At 41.6% G+C, this 21,966-nt stretch overlaps 1 protein-coding gene across 1 annotated transcript in view; it reads left to right on the top strand.

Annotated features, from left to right (window-relative positions):
* The window catches only part of RNF150 (ring finger protein 150), a 278,977-nt gene extending 257,353 nt beyond the window's left edge, over positions 1–21,624 (top strand). The window contains exon 7 of the mRNA XM_070386570.1: positions 14,200–21,624. Coding sequence (XP_070242671.1) covers positions 14,200–14,318 — 119 coding nt within the window. The 3' untranslated portion in view covers positions 14,319–21,624. The remainder of the gene's footprint in view (positions 1–14,199) is intronic.
* Positions 21,625–21,966: the final 342 nt, after the last annotated feature.

Genomic DNA, 21,966 nt, shown 5'->3' with positions numbered 1-21,966 from the left:
CACAGCCTATCTTTCCAACCCCTTTGCTGTATTCAGTGAGACCAGTCAGGAAAGTGGAAAATGCTCTAGGTATTTCAAAATAGGGGAATGCAATACAAGAAATTGATTACAAAAGTGTCAGGAGAAACTGAACGCCAGCCTTTATCTTCCACCATACACAAAATTAACTTGAAATGTGTTATAGATCTCTGCACGTGATGCACCAATTTAGTAGAACAAAGGATAAAAATAACAAGGTCATCTCAATTGATTCATAAAAAGCATTTGACAAAACACACAGAAACCAGTTGCTTTTCCATACACTAAGGATGAACAACCTGAAAAGAAAATTAAGGAAACAATCTCATACAGTAGCATCAAAAAGAATACAGTATTTAGGAGTAAACTTAACTAAGGAGATGAAAGACTTGTACACTAAAAACTGGAAAACATTGCTGAAAAAATATAAAAGATGCAAATAAATAGAAAGCCATCCCCTATTTGTGGATTGGGAGACTTAATATTGTTGAACTGTTCATACTAGGCAGAGCAATCTGTGGATTCAATGCAACCTCTATCAAAATCCCAATGTCGTGTTTTGCAGAAGTTAAAAAAAATCCTTAAATTTATATGGAATCTCAAAAGACCCTGAACAGCCAAAATGATTCTCTGAGAACAAAGCTAGAGGGCTCACACTTCCTGATTTCAAAGTATCTTACAAAGCTACCATAATCAAAACAGTGTAGAACTGGCATAAAAACATATGGGCCAAGGAAAGCAAAGAAAAAACCCGAAAATATACCCTCACATATATGGTCAAATTATCTGTGACGAGGATGCCAAGACTACACAGTGGGGAAGGATAATCTTCTCAACAAATGGTGCTGAGAAAACTGGAAATGCATGAGCAAAAGAAAGAAGTTGGACCCTTATCTTGCAAGAATCATGCAGGATGGTGGTGTCCTGGACATCTGTTGTACGACAATGTGCATGTAGCCAACAGTATTGTACTGTATACTTGGAAGTTGTTTTGAGAGTGAATTTAATGCACTGTGATTTTTTGCCACACACACAAAAGCTTGGCAGTTTCTCATGTAGTTACGTAGACCCACCAGATGGACCCAGCAATGTGCTTCTGGGTGTTTACTCAAGAGAAATGAAAATGCATGCCCTCAAAAAGACTTGCACATAAATGTTCAGAGAAGCTTTGTTTACAGTAGCCAAACAACTGGAAATAATTCAAAGGTTCGTCAGTTTATGAATGGATAAGCAAAATGTGATATATCCATACAGTGAATTGCTATTCAGCAATAAAAACGTGTGAACTATTGATATATGTGACATCATTAGTGGATTTCACAATGAGTATAATAAGTGAAAGAAACCAGACACAAGAGTGCATACTATAAAATTGCAGGTATGTAAAATTACAGAAAATATACATTTATCTCAAGCCATGGTTACCCACTAGGGGTGATTTTGTCTCTCAGAGAGCATTTGCCAATGACTGGAGAGTTTTTGATTGTCATAACTGGGGAGGGGGTGGTGCTAATGGCATCAATGGGTAGAGACCAAGAATGCTGTAAAATGTCCTGCAATTCCCAGCACATTCCCATGACAACAAAGAATTCTCCAGCCCCAAGTATCAGTTGTGCCAGTGTTGACAAACCCTGAAAAAGAGTTATAAAAAAGAAAGCATATCAGTACATATACACAATGGAGTATTACTCAGCCATTAAAAAGAATACATTTGAATCAGTTCTAATGAGGTGGATGAAACTGGAACCTATTATACAGAGTGAAGTAAGCCAGAAAGAAAAACACCAATACAGTATACTAACGCATCCATATGGAATTTAGAAAGATGGTAATGATAACCCTATATGCGAGACAGCAAAAGAGACACAGATGTATAGAACAGTCTTTTGGACTCTGTGGGAGAGGGAGAGGGTGGGATGATTTGGGAGAAACGCATTGAAACATGTATAATATCATATAAGAAACTAATCGCCAGTCCGGGTTCGATGCAGGATACAGGGTGCTCAGGGCTGGTGCACTGGGATGACCCAGAGGGATGGTACTGGGAGGGAGGTGGAAGAGGGGTTCAGTATGGGGAGCACGTGTACACCCATGGCAGATTCATGTTAATGTATGGCAAAACCAATACAATATTGTAAAGTAATTAGCCTCCAATTAAAATAAATAAATTTAAATTAAAAAAAAAGCAGATCAGATATAAGCTGAGACCAGGGACAGAGGGAGGAAATGACCATAAAGAGAGAAGACAAAACTCTGGGGGAAATAGAAATCGAATATTTACATCCATCACATCCATCAAAACTCATCAAAATCATGCTTCATTAAAGCAGATTTATGAAAAACAAAACCAGTTTGGAAGACTGGAGGAGAGAGATATCCCGAGATCCTGAGCACACTTCCACTATGCTGGTGTTGCCAGAACCGTCTGGCTTCTGCTGGGGAGACCACCAGCTCTGAGTAGGCGGTCAGGATCCTTCGCTCTCTGATTCTGTTGAAGGCACGGCCAACACTTCTGGAGCCCACAGGGACCAGCCTGAACTAGAAGCGCAAGGGCCTCCTCCCACCTTCCAATCTCCTTGGCAGGACCTAAGGAAAGCCAACTGCCAAAGGAAGCTGGGAAATGTAGTTCCCAGTCTTCTGGCTCCCTATGGAACAGGAAAGCACAGAGGGAAGGAAGAGGGCAGAGTGTCTATGGGCTTGATCTGGTACTTTGCTATGGTTCTCCATATCCTAAGCTACAGCTGAATCAAACCATCCGCATGCCTTGACATTCGCTCTGATGATGGTTAGTCAGGTAGGTTCTCCTAAAATAAAAGCCATCTTCCTGTAGACAATGCTTGGCCATCTTAGAGAACCAACCATTCCAGGCTTACAGTGTAAATTCATCCATTTAGCCAAGTGCCTCCTAAAATTGTTCAGATATAACAGGTACTTATATCTCTTAAAAGAAATACCATCTTCCTCATCTCCATACTTCCCAGCACTAGTCAGCTCTCACCACTGGTTTACATGTAACCTACTTCATGAGGGTTACCCAGCTGGAGATGAAGTTTTCCTTACCTTTCTGTTTCTCTAGCATTTATTTATACCTCTCTTTTAGCATATATCATCTTATATTTGATGTGCATACATGGGTGCTAAGTTGCTTCAGCTGTGTCCAACTCTTTGTGACCCTATGGACTATAGCCTGCCAGGCTCCTCTGTCCATGGAATTCTCTAGGCAAGAATACTGGAGTGGGTTGCCATTTCCTTCTCCAGTATTAGATGTATATGGACACAAATATGATTTCTTTTACTAGATTGCTTTCAAGTTAATAGCAGAGCTTGTGTTTAGTTCATCTTTATTTCCTCCAAAGGTCATCAACAGTGCTGTGTACCTAAGAAGTGTTCAATAAATTCCTATTGGATGAATAAGTGATAAATTGATGAATGAATACATGAAGGCTATAGATAATTTTCTACTTGCAATATAAATTAATGTAATTTATGATTTTATTATAAAATATAATTTTATAATTGAAGAAATTAATATCTGCATGATATCTACCTGTCTCTCTAAACCTGTCTGCTAACCTTCCCTCTTTTACTCTTTTTTCATTCCAATCATAGTCACAATTACCAAGAGCATTCCGTATACCAGATATTATGCTTAATGCTGAAGGTTTCCTGTAGGTAGTACTAACCAGGAATTGTAAAATAGCTATTAACAGCATAAACGTTCACTAGATTTTGCTTTCTTTCCTGTAAAAACTAATGTACAACTAATGCAAAAGTCACCTTCTGCCTTCTCTTGGCACTCAGTAAGGAATTACTCAGTGAATGAATTTTTAATGAAATCAAAAGGAATTTGAGCAATTGGAGAAAATCTTCCTCTGCTAGGTGAAGGGTCACAGGGAAAGAAAACCAATGACAAAGAGATAAAAGCAAAGAGTTAAATCCTAACTTGTGATCTAATTTGATATCCAAACTTCAGGGAGTTCTCTTATACTAAGTCAGAATAAAAAACAATGCTGTAAGTGTCCCCAGGTGAGAAATAATTTTCCTGATTTGAGCTCACCATATTTACATTTATGATTATAGAGCAAACATTTAAAAAGGCAAAAGTTCCCCTGTTATATCTGAACAATTTTTAGGAGTCACTTGGCTAAAATGGGTGAATTTATATTGTAAGCCTGGAATGTTTGGTTCTCCAAGGTGGCCAAGTATCATCTTTGGGAATAACCTAGGGCTTCCCAGGTGGCTCGTTGGGAAAGAATCCACCTGCCAATGCAGGAGACGAGAGTTTGATCCCTGGGTCCGGAAGATCCCTTAGAGAAGGGAATGGCAAGCCACTCCAGTATTGTTGCCTGGGAAATCCCATGGACAGAGGATCCTGGCGGGCTGCAGTCCATGGGGTCGTGGAGAGTCAGACATGACTGAGCGACTAAACCACAGCAGCCAGATAGAAATCTAGCAGCTGTGCCACTGCCATTGCACGATAGCATAGCCGTCGACAGCACTGGCTCTTGGGTTGGGATTCCATTTCTGCCTCTTTCTGTTCTTGACCTTAGACAAGTTGACTTCACCTGTAAAATGTGAAGCAGTCATTGGGGTAATCATTCATCTACTCCATAGCATCTTTGTGAGGATGACATACGTAACATGTAATTGCTTAGAGCAATGCCTGGAATTATTGTTAATATTGTTGCACAGCCTCTGAAGAAAGTGACCCAAAGATTCACCATCCCCACGGAAGAATCTACTCATAACACAGAAAATTTAAACCAAATCAGAAGTTTATCTTCTCAAAAATTCTTATTAAGCAAAAGAGAAAAAAGCAAGGAATACACGTAAAAGAGACACATTTCCTTACTGAAAATACTCTGCATTTGGAATTGAAGCAACTTTCCCACTAAGATTACAACAGGGAATATATACATAAGCAGTGTTTGTTGTTTAGTTGTTAAGTCATGTCCAGCTCTTTTGCGACCCCGTTAACTGTAGCCTGCCAGGCTCCTCTGTCCGTGGGATTTCCCAGGCAAGAATACTGGAGTGGCTTGCCATTTCCTTCTCCAGGGGATCTTCCTGACCTAGGGATCAAACCCATGTCTTCTGCACTGGCAGGCAGATTCTTTACCACAGAGCCACCTGGGAAGGCCTCAGAATCCAAATTAATGTCCAGAAGGATGCTAATTTCTTTGAAAACTTATTTTTCAAGTACATGGTGGGGGGAAATAAGCTTTTATGTGGTGCAGAACATGTGAACATCAAACTTACCGGAGAATCAAAATACCTGGGGGTTGATATTCGTCAACCCCTTACTTTCTCTCAACACAGAGACCACATTATGCGGGCGTCGTTTGTTAATTCCCAACAGAGGAGGATTTATTCCAGCCACTACTGCTCTGTGCCTCCTTTCATAGCTCAGGCAGTGGAGTAAATATCAAACGCATTCTGGGATGGCTCATTTTCTGCTCTAGCTTTGAATAACCATCATTTAGAAACAATCGAGTAGGAAAGCAGAGATTTCAGATGAAAAGTGTCCCGTCAAGTTAATGAAACACACAGTTAGTGAAATGTAAACCAAAAAATGCATTTAAAAAAAAATAAAAAGCCAAGCCATTCTTGGTTACAGACAACAGTGTTTTCTTCAACTTACCCTGGTAACTTCCTGGTGGTCCAGAGATTAACACTCTGCGCTTCCACTGCAGTGAGTACAGGTTCGATCCCTGGTCAGGAAACTAAGATCACACATGATGCATGACACAGCCTAAAAAAAAGAACAACTTATGCTAGGCACAAAACCTCTTAGATGCATGCTTCTGAGACTTTTACCATTTCTGTGAGACTCTAGTAAAAGCAACCCTCTCCCCAGAAAAATGCGTATCTGCACATATCAGAGAAGGCAATGGCATCCCACTCCAGTACTCTTGCCTGGAAAATCCCATGGATGGAGGAGCCTGGTAGGCTGCAGTCCATGGGGTCGCTAAGAGTCTGACACGACTGAGCGACTTCACTTTCACTTTTCACTTTCATGCATTGGAGAAGGAAATGGCAACCCACTCCAGTATTCTTGCCTGGAGAATCCCAGGGACAGAGGAGCCTAGTGGGCTGCTGTCTATGGGGTCGCACAGAGTCGGACAGGACTGAAGTGACTTAGCAGCAGCAGCAGCACATAACCATATAGGCGTGTATGTAACTGTGGATACACAGACTCCCCTGAAAGTCAACATCTTCTGGGCATTGCTCCTGGTGCTTAGGCCTTCCCTGGTGGCTCAGTGGTGAAGAATCCGCCTGCCAATGCAGGAGACATGGGTTCAATTCCTGAGTCAAGAAGATCCCCTAGAGAAGGAAATGGCTACCCACTCCAGCATTCTTGCCTGGGACATCCTCAGACTAAGACTCTCAACTCTGAAGTATAAATGCAGATGAACTCTGGTGTCAGAGAGGCCTCGGTGTGAATTCTGAATCTGACTCTTACTGTTGTGTAAACCCAGGAAGTTTTTACTTTTCTGAGCCTTAGTTTTAACACTTGAAAATAGAAATAATAATTTTTCCTTTGTCACAGGTTAATTGTGAATATTCAATTGTACAATCTAAAGTACTTAGATAGATAGTCTCTGGCATATATTAATGCTAAGTTGTCAATAAGCACTCTATGGTTGTTAGTTAATAAAACATAAAACTTGACACCCTATGCATCACCCTTTGACACCCTATGTCCAGAGAGGAAATTCAATTTCACCAAGTGCCTCCTATTTATGGAGGGTTGGGAATGTTGACAATGGATGGGCCAGAGCCTGTTAAGTGAGACAGACCCCATCCTGCCCAAGACAGGACAGGCCACATCTCAGGTTGGGAGGAACGTTATGTCGTCCAGGCCCACTGTTATAGAGATAGTTATAGCAAATCCACAGCAAAACTACAGCTGCAGTGTCTGTTTCCCAAAAGGAAACCTGTGAGAGTTGGACTATAAAGAAAGCTGAGCACCAAAGAATTGATGCTTTTGAACTGTGGTGTTGAAGAAGACTCTTGAGAGTCCCTTGGACTGCAAGGAAATCCAACCAGTCCTTTCTAAAGGAAAGCAGTTCTGGGTGTTCATTGGAAGGACTGATGGTGAAGCTGAAACTCCCAATATTTTGGCCACCTGATGTGAAGACCTGACTCATTTGCAAAGACCCTGATGTTGGGAAAGTTTGAAGGCAGGAGGAGAAGGGGACGACAGAGGATGAGATGGTTAGATGGCATCACTGACTCAATGGACATGAGTTTGGGTAAACTCTGGGAGTTGGTGATGGATAGGGAGGCCTGGCATGCTGCGGTTCATGGGGTCGCAAAGAGTCAGACACGACTGAACAACTGAACTGAACTGAACTCTTTAGGTAACATTCTTTGTATTAAAGAGGAAACAAAGAAACCAAAGTCCATATGAATAATTTATGGACTAAATGGAATTAATAAAAACAAATCCCACCACTAAGAATTTTTTGGTTAACCACAGTTAGCCTACTGATGGATTTTACTTAGAATTAAATGTGCTAATATATGCAAGTAGTAGTTATGAGTCAACAAAACAGGTCACAGAGCTCCATTTAAAGCCATGTTTTCTGCTTACCATCTAAGAGATTCAAGATGGAGTGCTAGATACTTGGGATCAATTCTTAAATCCACCAAAGTACTTTCTCTGTGCTGAAGTGAATATAACATAAAAGAAGCAGACTCATAGAGAGCAAACTAGGGGTTATCAGTGGGGATGGGGTAAGAGGTAATTTAGGGGTGGGAAATTAAAAGACACAAACTATTGGGTCTAAGACTGGCTCAAGGATGAATTGTACAACACAGGAATATAGCTAATATTTTGTAATAACGATAATGGAAATTACACAACCTTTAAAGTTGTATAAAAATTTTAAAGTAGTAAAAAAATAAAATATCACTTTAATATAACATCTGACCTCTGTTCATATTATAACAAACCATCCCCGTGTTTCATCTGTTTTGCTGCAGTGGTTTTTGCTGGATTACCTCCACCCTTGACCTACCAATCTATTCTTCACTTAACCGCAAGAGTGATCTTTTAAAATATTAAGCAGGTCATATTACTCCCTGTTTAAATTCTCCCAATGTCCTTAAAATGAATGAAACAAAAAGAAGAGAGGAAGAGTGTCTAGTAGTGTTGGGCAACTGTGTCAAGTGGACTAAATACTTTTTCATCTGTGAAACAGAAATAATAACACCCACACATCAAAGGGTTGTTGTGAGAAACCAATAAAGACCAATGCTATTTTTGTATTCATTTTATATTAACTTTCACAAGAGAGAAGGTAAAATTCAGTGAACATTTTGATTGTTAACAGTTATTTCATACTCCTCAATTAGTTCCACCTACAGAGAACTTTCTAAATGTTTTAGTGTCCGCATTTTTATCTGTACTATTATGGTCTCAAATTAAAACATCTGCTTTGATTAAAGAGAGCCTTCCCTGGAGGCTCAGATAGTAAGGAATCTGCCTGGAATTCAGGAGACCCAGGTTTGATCCCTGGGGGAAAAGATCCCCTGGAGAAGGAAATGGCAACCCACTTCAGTATTCTTGCCTGGGAAATCCCATGGGAGAGGAGCCTGGCAGGATACGGTCCATGGGGTCACAGAGTCAGACATGACTGAGTGACTAATATTTTCTTTCTTCTTTCGATTCAAGAAAAAAATTCTGTTTTCAAAAATTATGGAACAAACCAAGTCCAATTAAAAACATAGCACAGACTAAAGAATAATTTCAGATGTCTTCAGATCATTTTTTACAGTTTTGGAATGAAAAATGATTAGATACTGTGGGTGATGAAATGTCTCATCATGAAAATTGAACCATCTTTTGGCAAATCTGTTTGTATTGATTTGAATTTATCTTTGCCTAGAGCTGTGCAGGACAGTCAGTTTCCAAAATAGCATCATAAATTCAACAGCCAATAGTTATAGCAGTCCACACAGCCCTTTTTTCTTTCAATTCACACATTCCAGCTTAGAAAGCACCATAGTGAGAATGAAGCCATGAAATCTGCTGAGGCCGGTGGCTGAGAAGACAGGAGTGAAGGTGGGAAGCTGCAGGAACAGTGAGCTCTCTGTGTACCAGTCAGCTCTTATCTGTGCTTTGTTTTTGTACTTGCTCTGTTGAAAGCCATAGAATCACTCAGTGATGAGCTCTTTGGTTGACTTGTAGTTTACTTGTGAGCTACAATATTTGGCTTCTTATGAGCTGAATTGATTCATGGACTTTTGCCCAAAAGAACAAGGAGGAGGAGGAGACAGATGCAAAAGGGGAAGCGGTGGGAGGGGGGAGGATATATCTCTACAACGTAGACCTCATTTTAATTTTTTTTAATTTTTATACCATTTTTAATGGTTACACTCCATTCACAGTTATTACAAAATATTGGCTATATTCCCTGTATTGTACTACATCCTTGTAGCCTGTCTTACGTTAGTTTGTGCCTCCCAGTCCCCCAGCCCTATCTAGCCCCTCATCCCACTGGTAACCATAGTTTGTTCTCTGTATCTGTGAATTTGCTTCTTTTCTCTTGTATTTACTAGTTTGTTGTGTTTTCTGGGTTCCACATATAAGTGTTATTATACAATATTTGCCTTTTTCCATCTGACTTATTTCACTTAGCATAACACCCTCCAAGTCTGTCTACGTTGCTGCATATGGCAATAGAGTGTTCTTTTTTATGACCGAGCAGTAGTCCATTGTATATGCATACCACATCTTCTTTATCCGTCCATCTATCTTGGACACTTACATTGCTTCCATCTCCTTAGCCCTCATTTTTTATCTCCAGGAATAAGAATATTCCCATTTTCTTTGTACCTCAGAGTAGTGAATTCTCACATTTAGTGCATACTTGTACTAAATATACAATTGCAGGCTTTCTTCTTTGTTAAGAGAAAAGTTTTTAGTAGAAAACAACATGTTGAAGAGTTATGGCAAAAGAAAAACTTACAACTCTTTATCACTGGTAATTTTATTAAATAATTATGTATTGAGCACCCACCATGTCTGAGGCACTGTGCTAGACTTGCATCAACATATACACAAGTAAACTGTAACAACTGGAAAGACATCTAATATACCTAGTACAAACTCTCATTTTATAGATTTTAAAGCTTTAGCCCCAGAGGAGAAAGTGACTTATACAGAGTAACATGTATAATTACTTACAGCTGAGACTACAGTCTCCTAAAGTAAGATAGGATCCCAGCTCTCATAACTATAATTTTAAGTGTTACTTGTTCGGTCATGTCCAACTCTTTGTGACCCTTGGATTGTAACCCGCCAGGCTCCTCTGTCCATGGAATTCTCCAGGCAAGAATGCTGGAGTGGGTAACCATTCCCTTCTCCAGGGGATCTTCCTAACCCTAGGATTGATCGCAGGTCTCCCGCATTGCAGACAGATTCTTTACTGTATGAACCACTAGGGAAACCCATATAATTTTCTCATTGTAAAAGTGATGTTTGTGGAGAACACTGAGGAAAAAGTATGCATTGAACACGTGAAATTACTTCTAGGCACTCCTAAAACCCCACAAAAGCTGTAGCAAAGGGATTTTCCAACATGGACAGGGAAGGTGTAAGAAGAAACCCTGGAAAAATTTGGGCAACTGGGAGGAAACGAATAAAGCATCAGTGACTTAGTGGACCTAAAAATCAGAGCAATCCTCTGTCTCTAGCTGTGCAGATTGTGTCTGCCCAAATCCATTGCCCGCTGCTCACTGCAATTGCAGAGTGAAAGCTTCCACCAGGTGGTGCCGAGCGCATAACCATGCGGAGAAAACAAGTGGTAAGCAGACATGAGGAAGAGGAGGACCACCCCAGTTTGCATCAAAGAATTCCCCAAAGGTCAGGGATGCAAGGTACCAGATAGCTCTGGAGAAGAGGATAAATGAGAAGGAAGTAACACATGCGAAATAAAGATGGACCATAGGTACAGGTGTAGGTATAGATGGGCTTCCCTGGCAGGTCAGCTGGTAAAGAATCCACCTGCAATGCAGGAAACACAGGTTAGATCCCTGGGTTGGGAAAATCCCCTGGAGGAGGGCATGGCAATCCACTCCAGTATTCTCGCCTGGAGAATCCCATGGACAGAGGAACCTGGCGGGCTACAGTCCAGGGGGTCACAAAGAGTTGGACACAACAGAGCGACTAAGCACAGCACAGCATAGGTACAGATATAGATGTAGATACAGATATATCAATGGATGTAGATATAGATATTTAGCCAGCCTAGAATGTATATGATGTGAGGCAAGAATCCAATTTCATCTTTTTTCTGCATGAATAATTTTATTGAATATTTGTGTGAGTGTGTTTTTTTTATGTTTACTTATTTATATGGCTGAGTCCGGTCTTACTTGTGACACGTGGGATCTTTCGTTGCAGCTCACGGACTCTCTAGTTGCAGCGCTCAGGCTGAGTTGCTCCCTGGCATGTGGGATCCTAGTTCCACAACAAAGGATCAAGCCTGTGTCCCCTGCATTGCAAGGCAGATTGTTAACCAGTGGGCCACTAGGGAAGTCCCCTGAAAATTTGTTAAATGCCACCATTGACAAAGCTAAATACTTCTACCCAAGATCTGTTTCCAAAGTTTTATTCTACCCATTGATCTGTCTATAGTTATGTGAACCTCCTGCACTTTTGGGTCTAGGAAACATTATAGATCTCAGTCTTTAGGTTGGCTACACCCCTGTGAGACACTTTATTTCTCTAAAACTGATTCTTAAGACCATAACTCTGTGTCAGTTCTCTGTTTGTCTCCTTGTAAACATTTGAAAATTCACTGCCCTTCATGAAACTCATATTTATTTTTTCTTAACTGTACCTCAACATGAAGAAATTATATCAGTGATTATGAGAGCAAAAGTATTATAACCATCTGCATTCTTTAGTACTTAGATATTTTGTTGGTCTTTTAATTGCATGTTTCTTCTGTAGGGTAATGGAACATACAAGATCTTCTGGTTTTAAAGCTGCCTTATAGGCTGCGATTCATGGGGTCGCAGAGAGTCGGACACGACTGAGCGACTGAACTGAATTGATAGGCTTCCCTGGTGGTTCAGATGGTGAAGAATCTGCCTGCAACGCAGGAGACCTGGGTTCGATCCCTGGATTGGGAAGATCCCCTGGAGAGGGAATGGCAACCCACTCCAATACTCTTGCCTGGGAGAATCCCATGGACAGAGGAGCCTGGTGGGCTATAGTCTATTGGGTCACAAAGAGTCAGAGACAAGTGAGCAACTAACACTTTCTATTATAGGCAGCTGAGCTCTCCAGCCTCCCCTGTTCATACTCCCTAGCTTACCTTTGCATCCCAGTCATATTTAAATACAGTCTGATGTCTGCACAAAGCTGTCTATCAACTCCAACCGTCTGTACATGCTATTGCTATTGCTTAAAAAAGATTCATCCTTCTCATTCATCTGGCTGAAATACAAGTTATCCTATAGACTCAGTTTAGACATGGTAGCCAGTGGAAAGCTTTCTTAGACTCAGCAAATGGTTACGTAGCACCCTTACCTCCTATAACACCAGGTACATCTTACAACAAAGAGCTTATCATGTTGGGGTAATTGACAAGTCAATGGTCTGCCTGTCTACTGGACAGTAAGCTCCTTGAGGACTGAAATTGCCTCATTTTCACCCCTATATCCCTACAGCTAGCACAATTCTTAGCATATAGTAGGGACTCAATTATATGTTGAGTGAATGAATGATATATGTTCACTGAAGCATGTTTAGGAGTAAAGCTAAATTTTTTAAAGAAAAGAAAATAATTATAAATCCCCAAATTTCAGACAACTCTTATTAATATTGTCGGCTTTCTTACTTCCAGTTAACTTTCTCTGTTGACTTCACTGCACATAAAGCTTTGAATACTTCTGTTTTCATTTACTGGGAGCATTTTCTTCTGTAAATACAGACTCTTTGGAAATATCACTTTAATAATTATAACAAGAAGATTGTCTTTTAGAAGTAACATAGTTTACTGAGAAATTTTTTATTGTTAGGCTTTGTTACTTGCAATGTTTTGCTGCTATAAATAATGCTTAAATGGATATTTTTGCATCTCTGATTATTTCTCTGTAATATACTGTGGAAATGAAATTACAGGGTGAAAATTTCACAGTTCTGAATGCAGTTGATCAAAATATGTACTGAAATGTGTGTAATACAGTCTTTTTTAAAGAGTGAAGATTTCAAAACAAAAAGGAGTAGCTCCTTTTTACCTGATATTTATTGGTCAATTGTATTGCATTCTTTTGTGAATTGTGTAACAGTAACCTTTACCTATTTTTTCTGTTGGACTCTTAGTTTTTCTTATTTATTTAAAAGTTCTCTGTACGTTAAGAATACAACCCTCAGTGAATTTTTTACAAATTTTCCCAGCATGACATAATACTTTTTTTTTCTGGCCACCATGCAGCATGCAGGATCTTAGTTCCCTGACTAGGAATCAAACCAGTGCCTCTTGTAATGGAAGTGCAAAGTCTTAACCACTAGACCACCAGGGAAGTTCCCCAGGGTGACATATACCTTTGATCTTATTGTTCATGTTTTTAATATTCTGAAAAATTTTATACACATTTATCAGTCGTTTCATCTGTGAATTGTTCAACTGCTTTTCCATATAGAATTTGTTGCCCTACTTAGAGATATTCAGTGTATTTTTTCCTCCTTAGATACATACTTATAAGATACATCTTTTCATAGTGTGAGAAGGGCTTCCCAGTTGGCACTGGCAGTAAAGAACCCACCTGCCCCTGCAGGAGACATAAGAGATGCGGGTTTGATCCCTGGGTCAGGAAGATTCCCTGGAGGAGCGCATGGCAACCCACACCAGTATTCTTGCCTGGAGAATCCCATGGACAGAGGAGCCTCGTGGGCTACAGTCTGTGGGATCACAAATTGATGTGACTTACCAGACATGCCCTTAGCATAAGATAACTAGACTTTTTTCTTATGTATTTATTTTTTACAAACTAGGCAATTTTCCTGATACCTTCTCTTGAGCTTCAGTGAAAGGGAAGGCAGCTATGCTAGCCACTGTACCACCAAGACTTTGGCACCAATGAAATGTTACTTATTAAAGGCAACCGTATTAAGCCTCTGAAGACGTAGCTCGGTGTTCACCATGAACTTTGTTTCCCCCTCAGGTGAGCAGGAGCCAGCTATAAGCAGTGATTCTGATATCTCACTGATCATGGCGATGGAGGTTGGACTGTCTGATGTAGAACTTTCCACCGACCAAGACTGCGAAGAGGTGAAATCTTGAAACGGCAAATAGAGAAAAAAGGGATGGTAGGATGCGAGGGGAAGGAAGGGAGGAGTGCCCCAAGATTGGACCCGGCACTCACATCTCCAGAACACCTTGGCAACTCCAGGGAGCTCCACTCAAGAATGGTACCGCAAAGCAATATCCAAAGTCACGTTCATCAGGATGCAGTTTCTCCGTCTCTGCAGCAGGCCCTGGCCTTGGCACCTGGGAAGCTGAAAGCTGATTTTCTCTCCCATGTCCTTGTAGACACACCCTTCAGAAGTTCCCGAAACAGACTGAAAGGACACTCTTAGGGCTTCTTGGTTTCATTTCAGTTTTTCCCGGGGTCTTGTTTTCCTGTTTGGGGAATGTGATTGATTTCTTCGGCAGTTTCTTTTTAAGGACTATGTGTAGTGTACTTTATGTTCACTCCTTTGTGTTTCCTTTGATTCACTCCAGCTTTCATACTGAGTTCTGTTTAGAAGCATCAGTTCCTGCTCTGAACAGTTTGTATTCCATCTCTGAGATTAATGGCCTTGACCTCTCAGCATGAAGTGTGCATGGCTTTGGGAAGTGCCTCGGCACCTTGAAACAGTCTAAGGCCAGCTTTCATTTAGAATCTAAGTTCTTTTAAGTGGGTCTTAAAACTCCCAGCTGCCAGAGAGCCCAACACCGAGCTCTGAGTCTGCAGAGGCCACTGCTCATGTTTTTCAGCTACACACCCTGGCTTCCACTTGCCCAGCTCTGTTAAGGACCCACGTGACCTGAGGAGGAAGCTCTAGGGAGGCACATCAATCCTTCTGGGTCTTAGCAGTCTTTGACTGAAATGCTGAAATCACAATTTCCCTCTCGGGGCATTAGCGCCATTCCAAGTGGCTGTAGGGCTTGTCCGTCGCTGGGACGACAAGCCTAATTTTCAAACCAGATACCACATACCCTTCCTGAAAGTGAACCATCTGTTGCATTGGTTTCCCCAAGGCTACGACAATCTCCTGTTACCTCCACAAGTGGGTCCTTCAGGAGATGGAAGCTTTAGAAAAGATCCGAGCATCTTTGGATCCAACACAGAGCATCCAGGTCTTACTTTAATTCCAGTACACTTCTGTTCAACCTCACCAGACCTCGAGGAAGGGTTTAGGTGAATCCTTAGGAAACTGCTTCCCAGGGCTCCCCCGAGTGCGTCTAGATACCAAGTGGGAGGTGGGAGGTGGAGTGTAATAGAACACTCGATCTAAAAAGTACAGCGTGGGAATTGTTAAAATCAAGTTTCTGCTGACTGAGAGACAAAGTCAGAGGGAGAGGAAACGAGGTATCGAATTCTGAAAATCCACCTGATGTTTTTAAACTCTTTATGTTTTTATTCTTTTTTTGTAACTATGACAGAGACGTGCTATTTTTTCAGTGGGCAATTTTGTAATACATTCGAGACTCTCCAGATGCATGGATGACTAAGGCAGTGTACACTGTTTCTCTGGACTATTAGATGGATCACCTCGACATCTGTGAAAGGCCAGGCTGCTGGGCATGGGTTACCTGGGAAAGAACGTTTCTCTCATCGAGTTATTTACGTATGTGATGAGGCCCTTCTGCCTTGCCACACTCATCCTCATGCAAAAACAGAGTTTGGTTCTGCTGTAAAACTGGGCTGCCTGCTGGAACACGGTGTAGATGTCAAGGGAGACCCTTGAAGGCTCTTTTTTCTCTACCTTTAACGATTTCCTATTTGATACTTTCTAAGTACGCAGCAAAGGCAGAGAAAATGGTCACCACCTTCAGAAATGTCACATCTCTGTAGGAGTCCTGTCGTGAAATTCAGGGTGTCCAAGGCAGGGAAGAATAAAGGCAGTGCTGAATCCAGAGTCAGGAGGCGGAGATGAGCCGCGTGCTTGCTGGGCCTCGGCTTCAGCATCTGTAAAGAGAAGGTGTTTAACAAGATGATGCCCGAGGCTCCTGCCCGTCTTAGGACCACTAATGAGCATTTTGCCAGGGGGACCCATTTTTAGCGGTGAGTGATGACACGCAGCAGACTTTCTACCTTGGGCAGGCAGAGTTACTTGACATGTAACATATAACAACAGCTTTTTGAGACTCAGCACGCCTGTGTGGCTGAGACTGACTGTCTCAATAATGGAAGTTCTAAGGCCAAGGAGGAGTTGCTTTATTTTGCCTGGCTTTAAAAAGCCACACTTAGTCACAGAGTCTGCAGTCTCTGGATACCTTCAAATCCTCGTTCTCAGCGTGGAATTCTTCATCTCAAGATATTTCTTTTTCTAGGTCAGCAAAGGCCTGTACCACCTACCCCTCCTTCAGTCCACTTTGTGCAAAACAAAGTTTGGTATTAAGTCAAAGGGAATGAAGAGGATAATTACATAAATTGGATCCCATGCCCAGAGAGAAAATGCCTTTAGGATTGGTGGGTGTTCTCTCTTCCTGCCAGTGACCAGGTAGATCAGGAATTGGTTGCTTATGTGTGCCGTAGCCCAGCAGCCCCTAAAAGATGCTGCCTAGGTGGTGACAAGCCCAGGTGGCAGAGCTGAGTCTGTGGACCTGACCCTAGGAAAGTTCTGCTGCAAGCTCCGTGAGTCTAGAAGGTTCTCCTTTACCAAAGAGGTGTTTCTGAAGAATTTTCCCATGACTTTGTTAATTTTAAGGAAAAAAAAAAAAAACTAACTGGCATGGAAGGGTTAAAAAAAAATGGAAAGAACCATTCCCACACAGATCGTCCCCCCAAAGAATAAACCCTGACCTGGGCCCCCCGTGGCTCGTAGAAAGTATCAAAGGACATGGGAACCCTCTTGAAGCATCTGCAGACTTGATGTGCATTTTTCCATAGGGTCTAGATGAGTACTCTCCAATAGAAATATGGTAGAAGTCCCACATGTAATTGCAAATTTCCTACCAGCCACATTTTTAAAAAGCGAAAGAAAACAGGTAAGAGTAATTTCCATAATATACTTCTTTGTTCCAACGTTACTGTTTCCACAGGTAATTAGTATAAAAAGTATTCATGAAATACTTGACATTCTTTTTCATACTAAGTCTACTAAAGGCAGCGTGTGTTTGACAGTCACTCAGCTGTCCATTTGGACTGGCTGATGCTCCAGTCCTCAGCAGCCACACGTGGTTCATTGTCACCTTGGAGAACACAGGACTAGAGCTTCTCCAATGTTCTCCCAAGATTCCCTGACCCTTACAAATAAAAGGGGGTAAAACCTAATTACCACTAGAGAGAACTGGATCCCACCCAGCTCACCTAATGAGAGGCCCAGAGACCCACTTGTCTTATAATGGATAAATATTCAGAACATCCTTCCTGAAATTTTTGCTGGGCCTGTTTAACCTTACCACAATTGTCCATGACCATTTGCCGTTACTTCCTTGACCAGGTTTTTTGTTTGTTTGTTTGTTTTTTAAAGAAGTCACCCAAAGCATGTTGGTTTGGTGCTGAGACAAAATTATATCCTTCACGTCCACCCTTGGACGGATGTGTGGCATTCAGGAGCCAAACAGAATTCCATATTCTAGTAATGCAGATTTACTTCCACCCCTGGTCGCCCTGCAGATGGTCTTTTCCTAGTCCCAGTGGCCCCTAGCCCCATCACTTTGGCTAAAATGCATGGATTTGGGAGGAAAAAGTGGCAAGGTACATACAGGCTCCAAACACGAGACTCTGTGTGGCCTTCTCAGTACAGGAGAAGTCTTAGGAGCTTGTGACTTTCCAGCCTCAAGTTGGTGAATTATGATGCCCTGAAACTCAGAAACAAGCATCCCCCTTCGGCCCCAAGGAGGTGGGCAAGAAAACGGGCATCCCCATTCCCTCAGTGTAATTTAGAGTCCCCTCTAGGAATTGCTGTATCCTGTGTGGCTGGTCCCTTTGGGCAGAACTGAACTTCGATCATGAATAGAGCATCGATATTTTGATTTCATCTCTAGGTTTGGATCACCCCTAAAGTGTCAACTCTGTCATCCTGGCAGGGAGTGATGGAGAGCTTGGAGAAGGTAGAAAGTTAAAAGTAGCAAAGGCATCTACCTTTTCTGACGTCACTGAGTAATGATCATGACCATGGAGGCAAAGAGGGTGTTTTTTTGTTTTGCTTTTCATTGGGGGATAATTGCTTTACAATATTGTGTTAGCCTCTGCCATACAGCAACATGAATCAGTCACAGGTCAAAGAGGTTTCTCTGTTTTGTTTTCCCTCATTCTGCTGGAAACATCCTGCATGCTCCTGGGTCTGGATTCGGTCATCCCAACCAATGGTACCCAGGCTAGTTCTGCTAGTGCTCTGACATTCCTGAAGCTGACATCCTTTCAGAACCGAAAACGATGACAGACAGCCTGTCTTGGACTCTTATTACCATCACGTTCATCTAGTCGAGATGAAAATTCTCGCAGAGCATTTAGTTGTCTGTTGAAGGCATCACCTGGACTGAAAACAAAGAAACCTCATCAAAGCAAAACCCTTTCAGAAAACCACAGAGAGAGTCACACCCTCTGTGGAGGGAGGCTCCAACCCTCTGTGGTAATAGAGCCTCTGAGGCCATTTCTGGTAGCATTTTTTAATAATACTTTCATTTAGATTTCTTTCCTTTTTTGTCTGGGTGTGTCTCTCTCTGGCTCTCTGACTGCCTATCTCTTTCTTTGTCTGCACACCCCCACATGAATCCTTTTCCCATCTTTCAGGACAGAAAAACCTTAGTGGATCTGAAGAGGTGTTATTATTGTGATTACCGTCCTTCCTGTTGTTGATGTTTTTCTTCTTTTTATTGTGTGGCAGAATCTATCTCTGCACTTCTGATGAGGAAAACCAGTTGACTATAAAAGCAAATTAACTTCCTCTGTAGTGGAGTTTGCCGCATTTTCACTTCTCATGTCACTAATTTTATCACAGACCACCTCTAGCTATTGCCTTAAAAAAAAAAAAAAGACTTCCTTTCCAGCAAAGTCTCCGAGGCAAATAATGGCAAGGTAACAATTCCAGAAGGCTGTCTAATCTGTTATCTTCCACCCCCAGCATCTGTGACCTTCTCAGTTCACCACAGGCCCCCAGGGTTAGGATTTCTTGGAAAAACACATGGGCTGTACCGTATCCGATGTCCACTCCTGCTTCTTAACATCTTGGCACAAGAACTTGCTCTTTGTAAGTGATCTGAGAGGCCACTTCTTCCTTGAGACTGAAAAAGAAGCAAAAAGAAACCATTCGCCCAAAGTTAGGGATGCATAGTTCCTTGTGAGGTGCCCTGCATCACAGAACTCCCTCTGTGTTATTTGCATGGCCAGAACTGAACAGTACTTTTGATAAGGGCAATTAAAAGGTGGTGAGGATACAGCTTCCTGATGACTCAGCGGGTAAGGAATCCTCCTGCAATGCAGGAAACGTGGGAGATGCCAGTTCAATTCCTGGGTCGGGAAGATTCCCTGGAAGAGGAAATGGCAACCCACTCCAGCATTCTTGCCTGAAAAATCCCATGGACAGAGGAGCCTGCTGGGCTATAGTTCAGAGGGTCGCAAAAAGTCGGGCACGACTGAGTAACTAAGCACTCATGCACAGAGATGCTTTTACCCACAGGGAGTTAGAAAAGAAGATGGCAGGGAAAGTGCATGGATGGTCTTCCTGAATCAGTTTTAAATCAGAGGATTTAAAACTAAAATCCTCCACAAGACCTCTATGAGGCCTTGTGTTCATCTTAAGGAGTTTAACGCTTGTGAGTTAAACACTCCTGATTGCAAAGAAGGTTGGGATTATCTGAAAAATAAATTAATTCTGAGAAGCAGGTGTGCATTTCTCATCACTTACCTCTTACCTTCCTGCCCTCCCCTCCCCATCTCATGACTCCAAGCCCCTTGTAATTTATAAAGACCCACAGATGAGTAGCCACACTGTGCTCTTTGACCTTTGGGTGTCACTAAATTAATCATCCCAAAACTCAAGCAATGCATCCAGATCCTGGATGTAAACTCTTCATTATCAAGTCCTTTAATTGCAAACCCCTCTCATTCTGCAAAGGAGCTGCTGAGGTTATTTACATCTCTCTATACTGTCCTCTAAATGATGCATGCCTTGAGTGCTTCATGATCAAGTGGCTTCTCCAGAAATCTCCGTGATTAAAGACCTTCTTTTCCTTGTGCTACTGTTAACATTTGCATTTACCACCAAGCCATTCTGTCTCTGGCCACTGGACAAATATTTGTTGAGGATAATAAGTCAAAAACATGTATCTCTCCAGAGGCTCTGTGGGTCTGAAGAGAGGGAGGGAGAAAACCCATGGAGAAGGTAGCTCATTCTGAGTCACCGAAAGTCGTTGCTTGGCAGGACGTCAGTGGTCTTGTCCTCCTTACTGAAGTGAAAGACTTGGAGAAGCAGAGAACATCAGGTGGGGACCATGTGTACTGTATAAACCAAAGACCATCCAAACATGTGTCCACCCTCCCAATGGACACATGTTTCTTCCAGTGGCTAGTGTAACTTTTTCCCAATGTGCTCATAAATAAAAGTGAAGTTGGTTCACTTGGTTGAATGAAACTGAATGAAATCTTAGGGGGGGTTTTCTTGCAGGCTGGATTTCTCTTATGATATCCAGAAATCTAAAAAAAAAAAAAAAGCATCATGGCCTTAGTACTGCACCATCCTGACAGTCGAGTGCTTAGTCTCCTTTTCCCTCAGAAGTTTCAGACAAATCGAGCGCTTTGTTGAACTCAGAATATTGTTCTCTTTGAGAATGTGAAGACTTTAAATAGCCAAAGAATTTTCGTGTATAAGAGCTAGTTAATTATAGCATATCCTGCTCTTTTGAAGAAAATACCAAACTTTGCCTGTAGTGATAGATCGTGAGTCAATGGCAGGACTATTAACTTAAGGACTCTTCAGTCTGTGTTTGCGTTGGCGTCTACGGTACTTAGTGTTAAACGGGATGTTATTGCAAGGGAGCAGGGCGCCCTCTGCTGGAATCCTCGCCATTATCCTTTCGGCCAGCTCATCTGACGAGAGTCACCATTTCCTCAACAACTGGTAGTGATTTGCCTTTTCTTGTAGTTTCCTCAGTAGTTGAGAATTTGATCCACTTTTGTCAGAATAGGGAGGAATGTCACAAACTCTGAAAACTGGAGGAGGGCCCCGTGGAACATCTCTCTGTCAGCAGCCCCCTTCTTCCAGAAAACGTTGAAAGAATATTGTTTGCTCTGTTTGCAAAGGAGATGCCTCTGGCTGGAATGTTTGTACAGAGTTCTAAGACAAGGGCCTGATTGTTTTGTAACGTTATCTCAACTTTTTTCTTGTCAAATTGCAAAGGAAGATCAATAAACAGATTTCTTTCATATGAATGTAAATGGTGTGAGATACTGACGTGTTTTGTACGTGTACATAATATATTTACTTCCTGCTTTCACATTAGTAATCTGAAATGGTTGTACCATTTTATAATTAGAAAGAGATGTCGAGGTGGGGGAGGGGAGGGAGGGGTTGTTATTTTTATAGTGAGAAGTCCCTTATATTTAGAAAACTTGAAGTAATTTTGTACTTGTGAAAAGTTACATTCCATTCATTTCTTGAAAAAATAATGGGTGTTATTCTTTTAAATGTTCACAAGCTGGAAGGATGATTATTCTAGTTTCTGGGAAGAGCCTCCCAAGCAGTATATACAAGACACTGATTCTGTGGACTGCAGATCA

Source organism: Bos mutus, chromosome 17 (genome assembly GCF_027580195.1).
Source record: "Bos mutus isolate GX-2022 chromosome 17, NWIPB_WYAK_1.1, whole genome shotgun sequence".
In the NCBI taxonomy this organism is placed as follows: Eukaryota; Metazoa; Chordata; class Mammalia; order Artiodactyla; family Bovidae; genus Bos; species Bos mutus.
The sequence above is the reverse complement of the archived record's forward strand: the minus strand, read 5'-3'. Positions and strand labels throughout refer to the sequence as shown.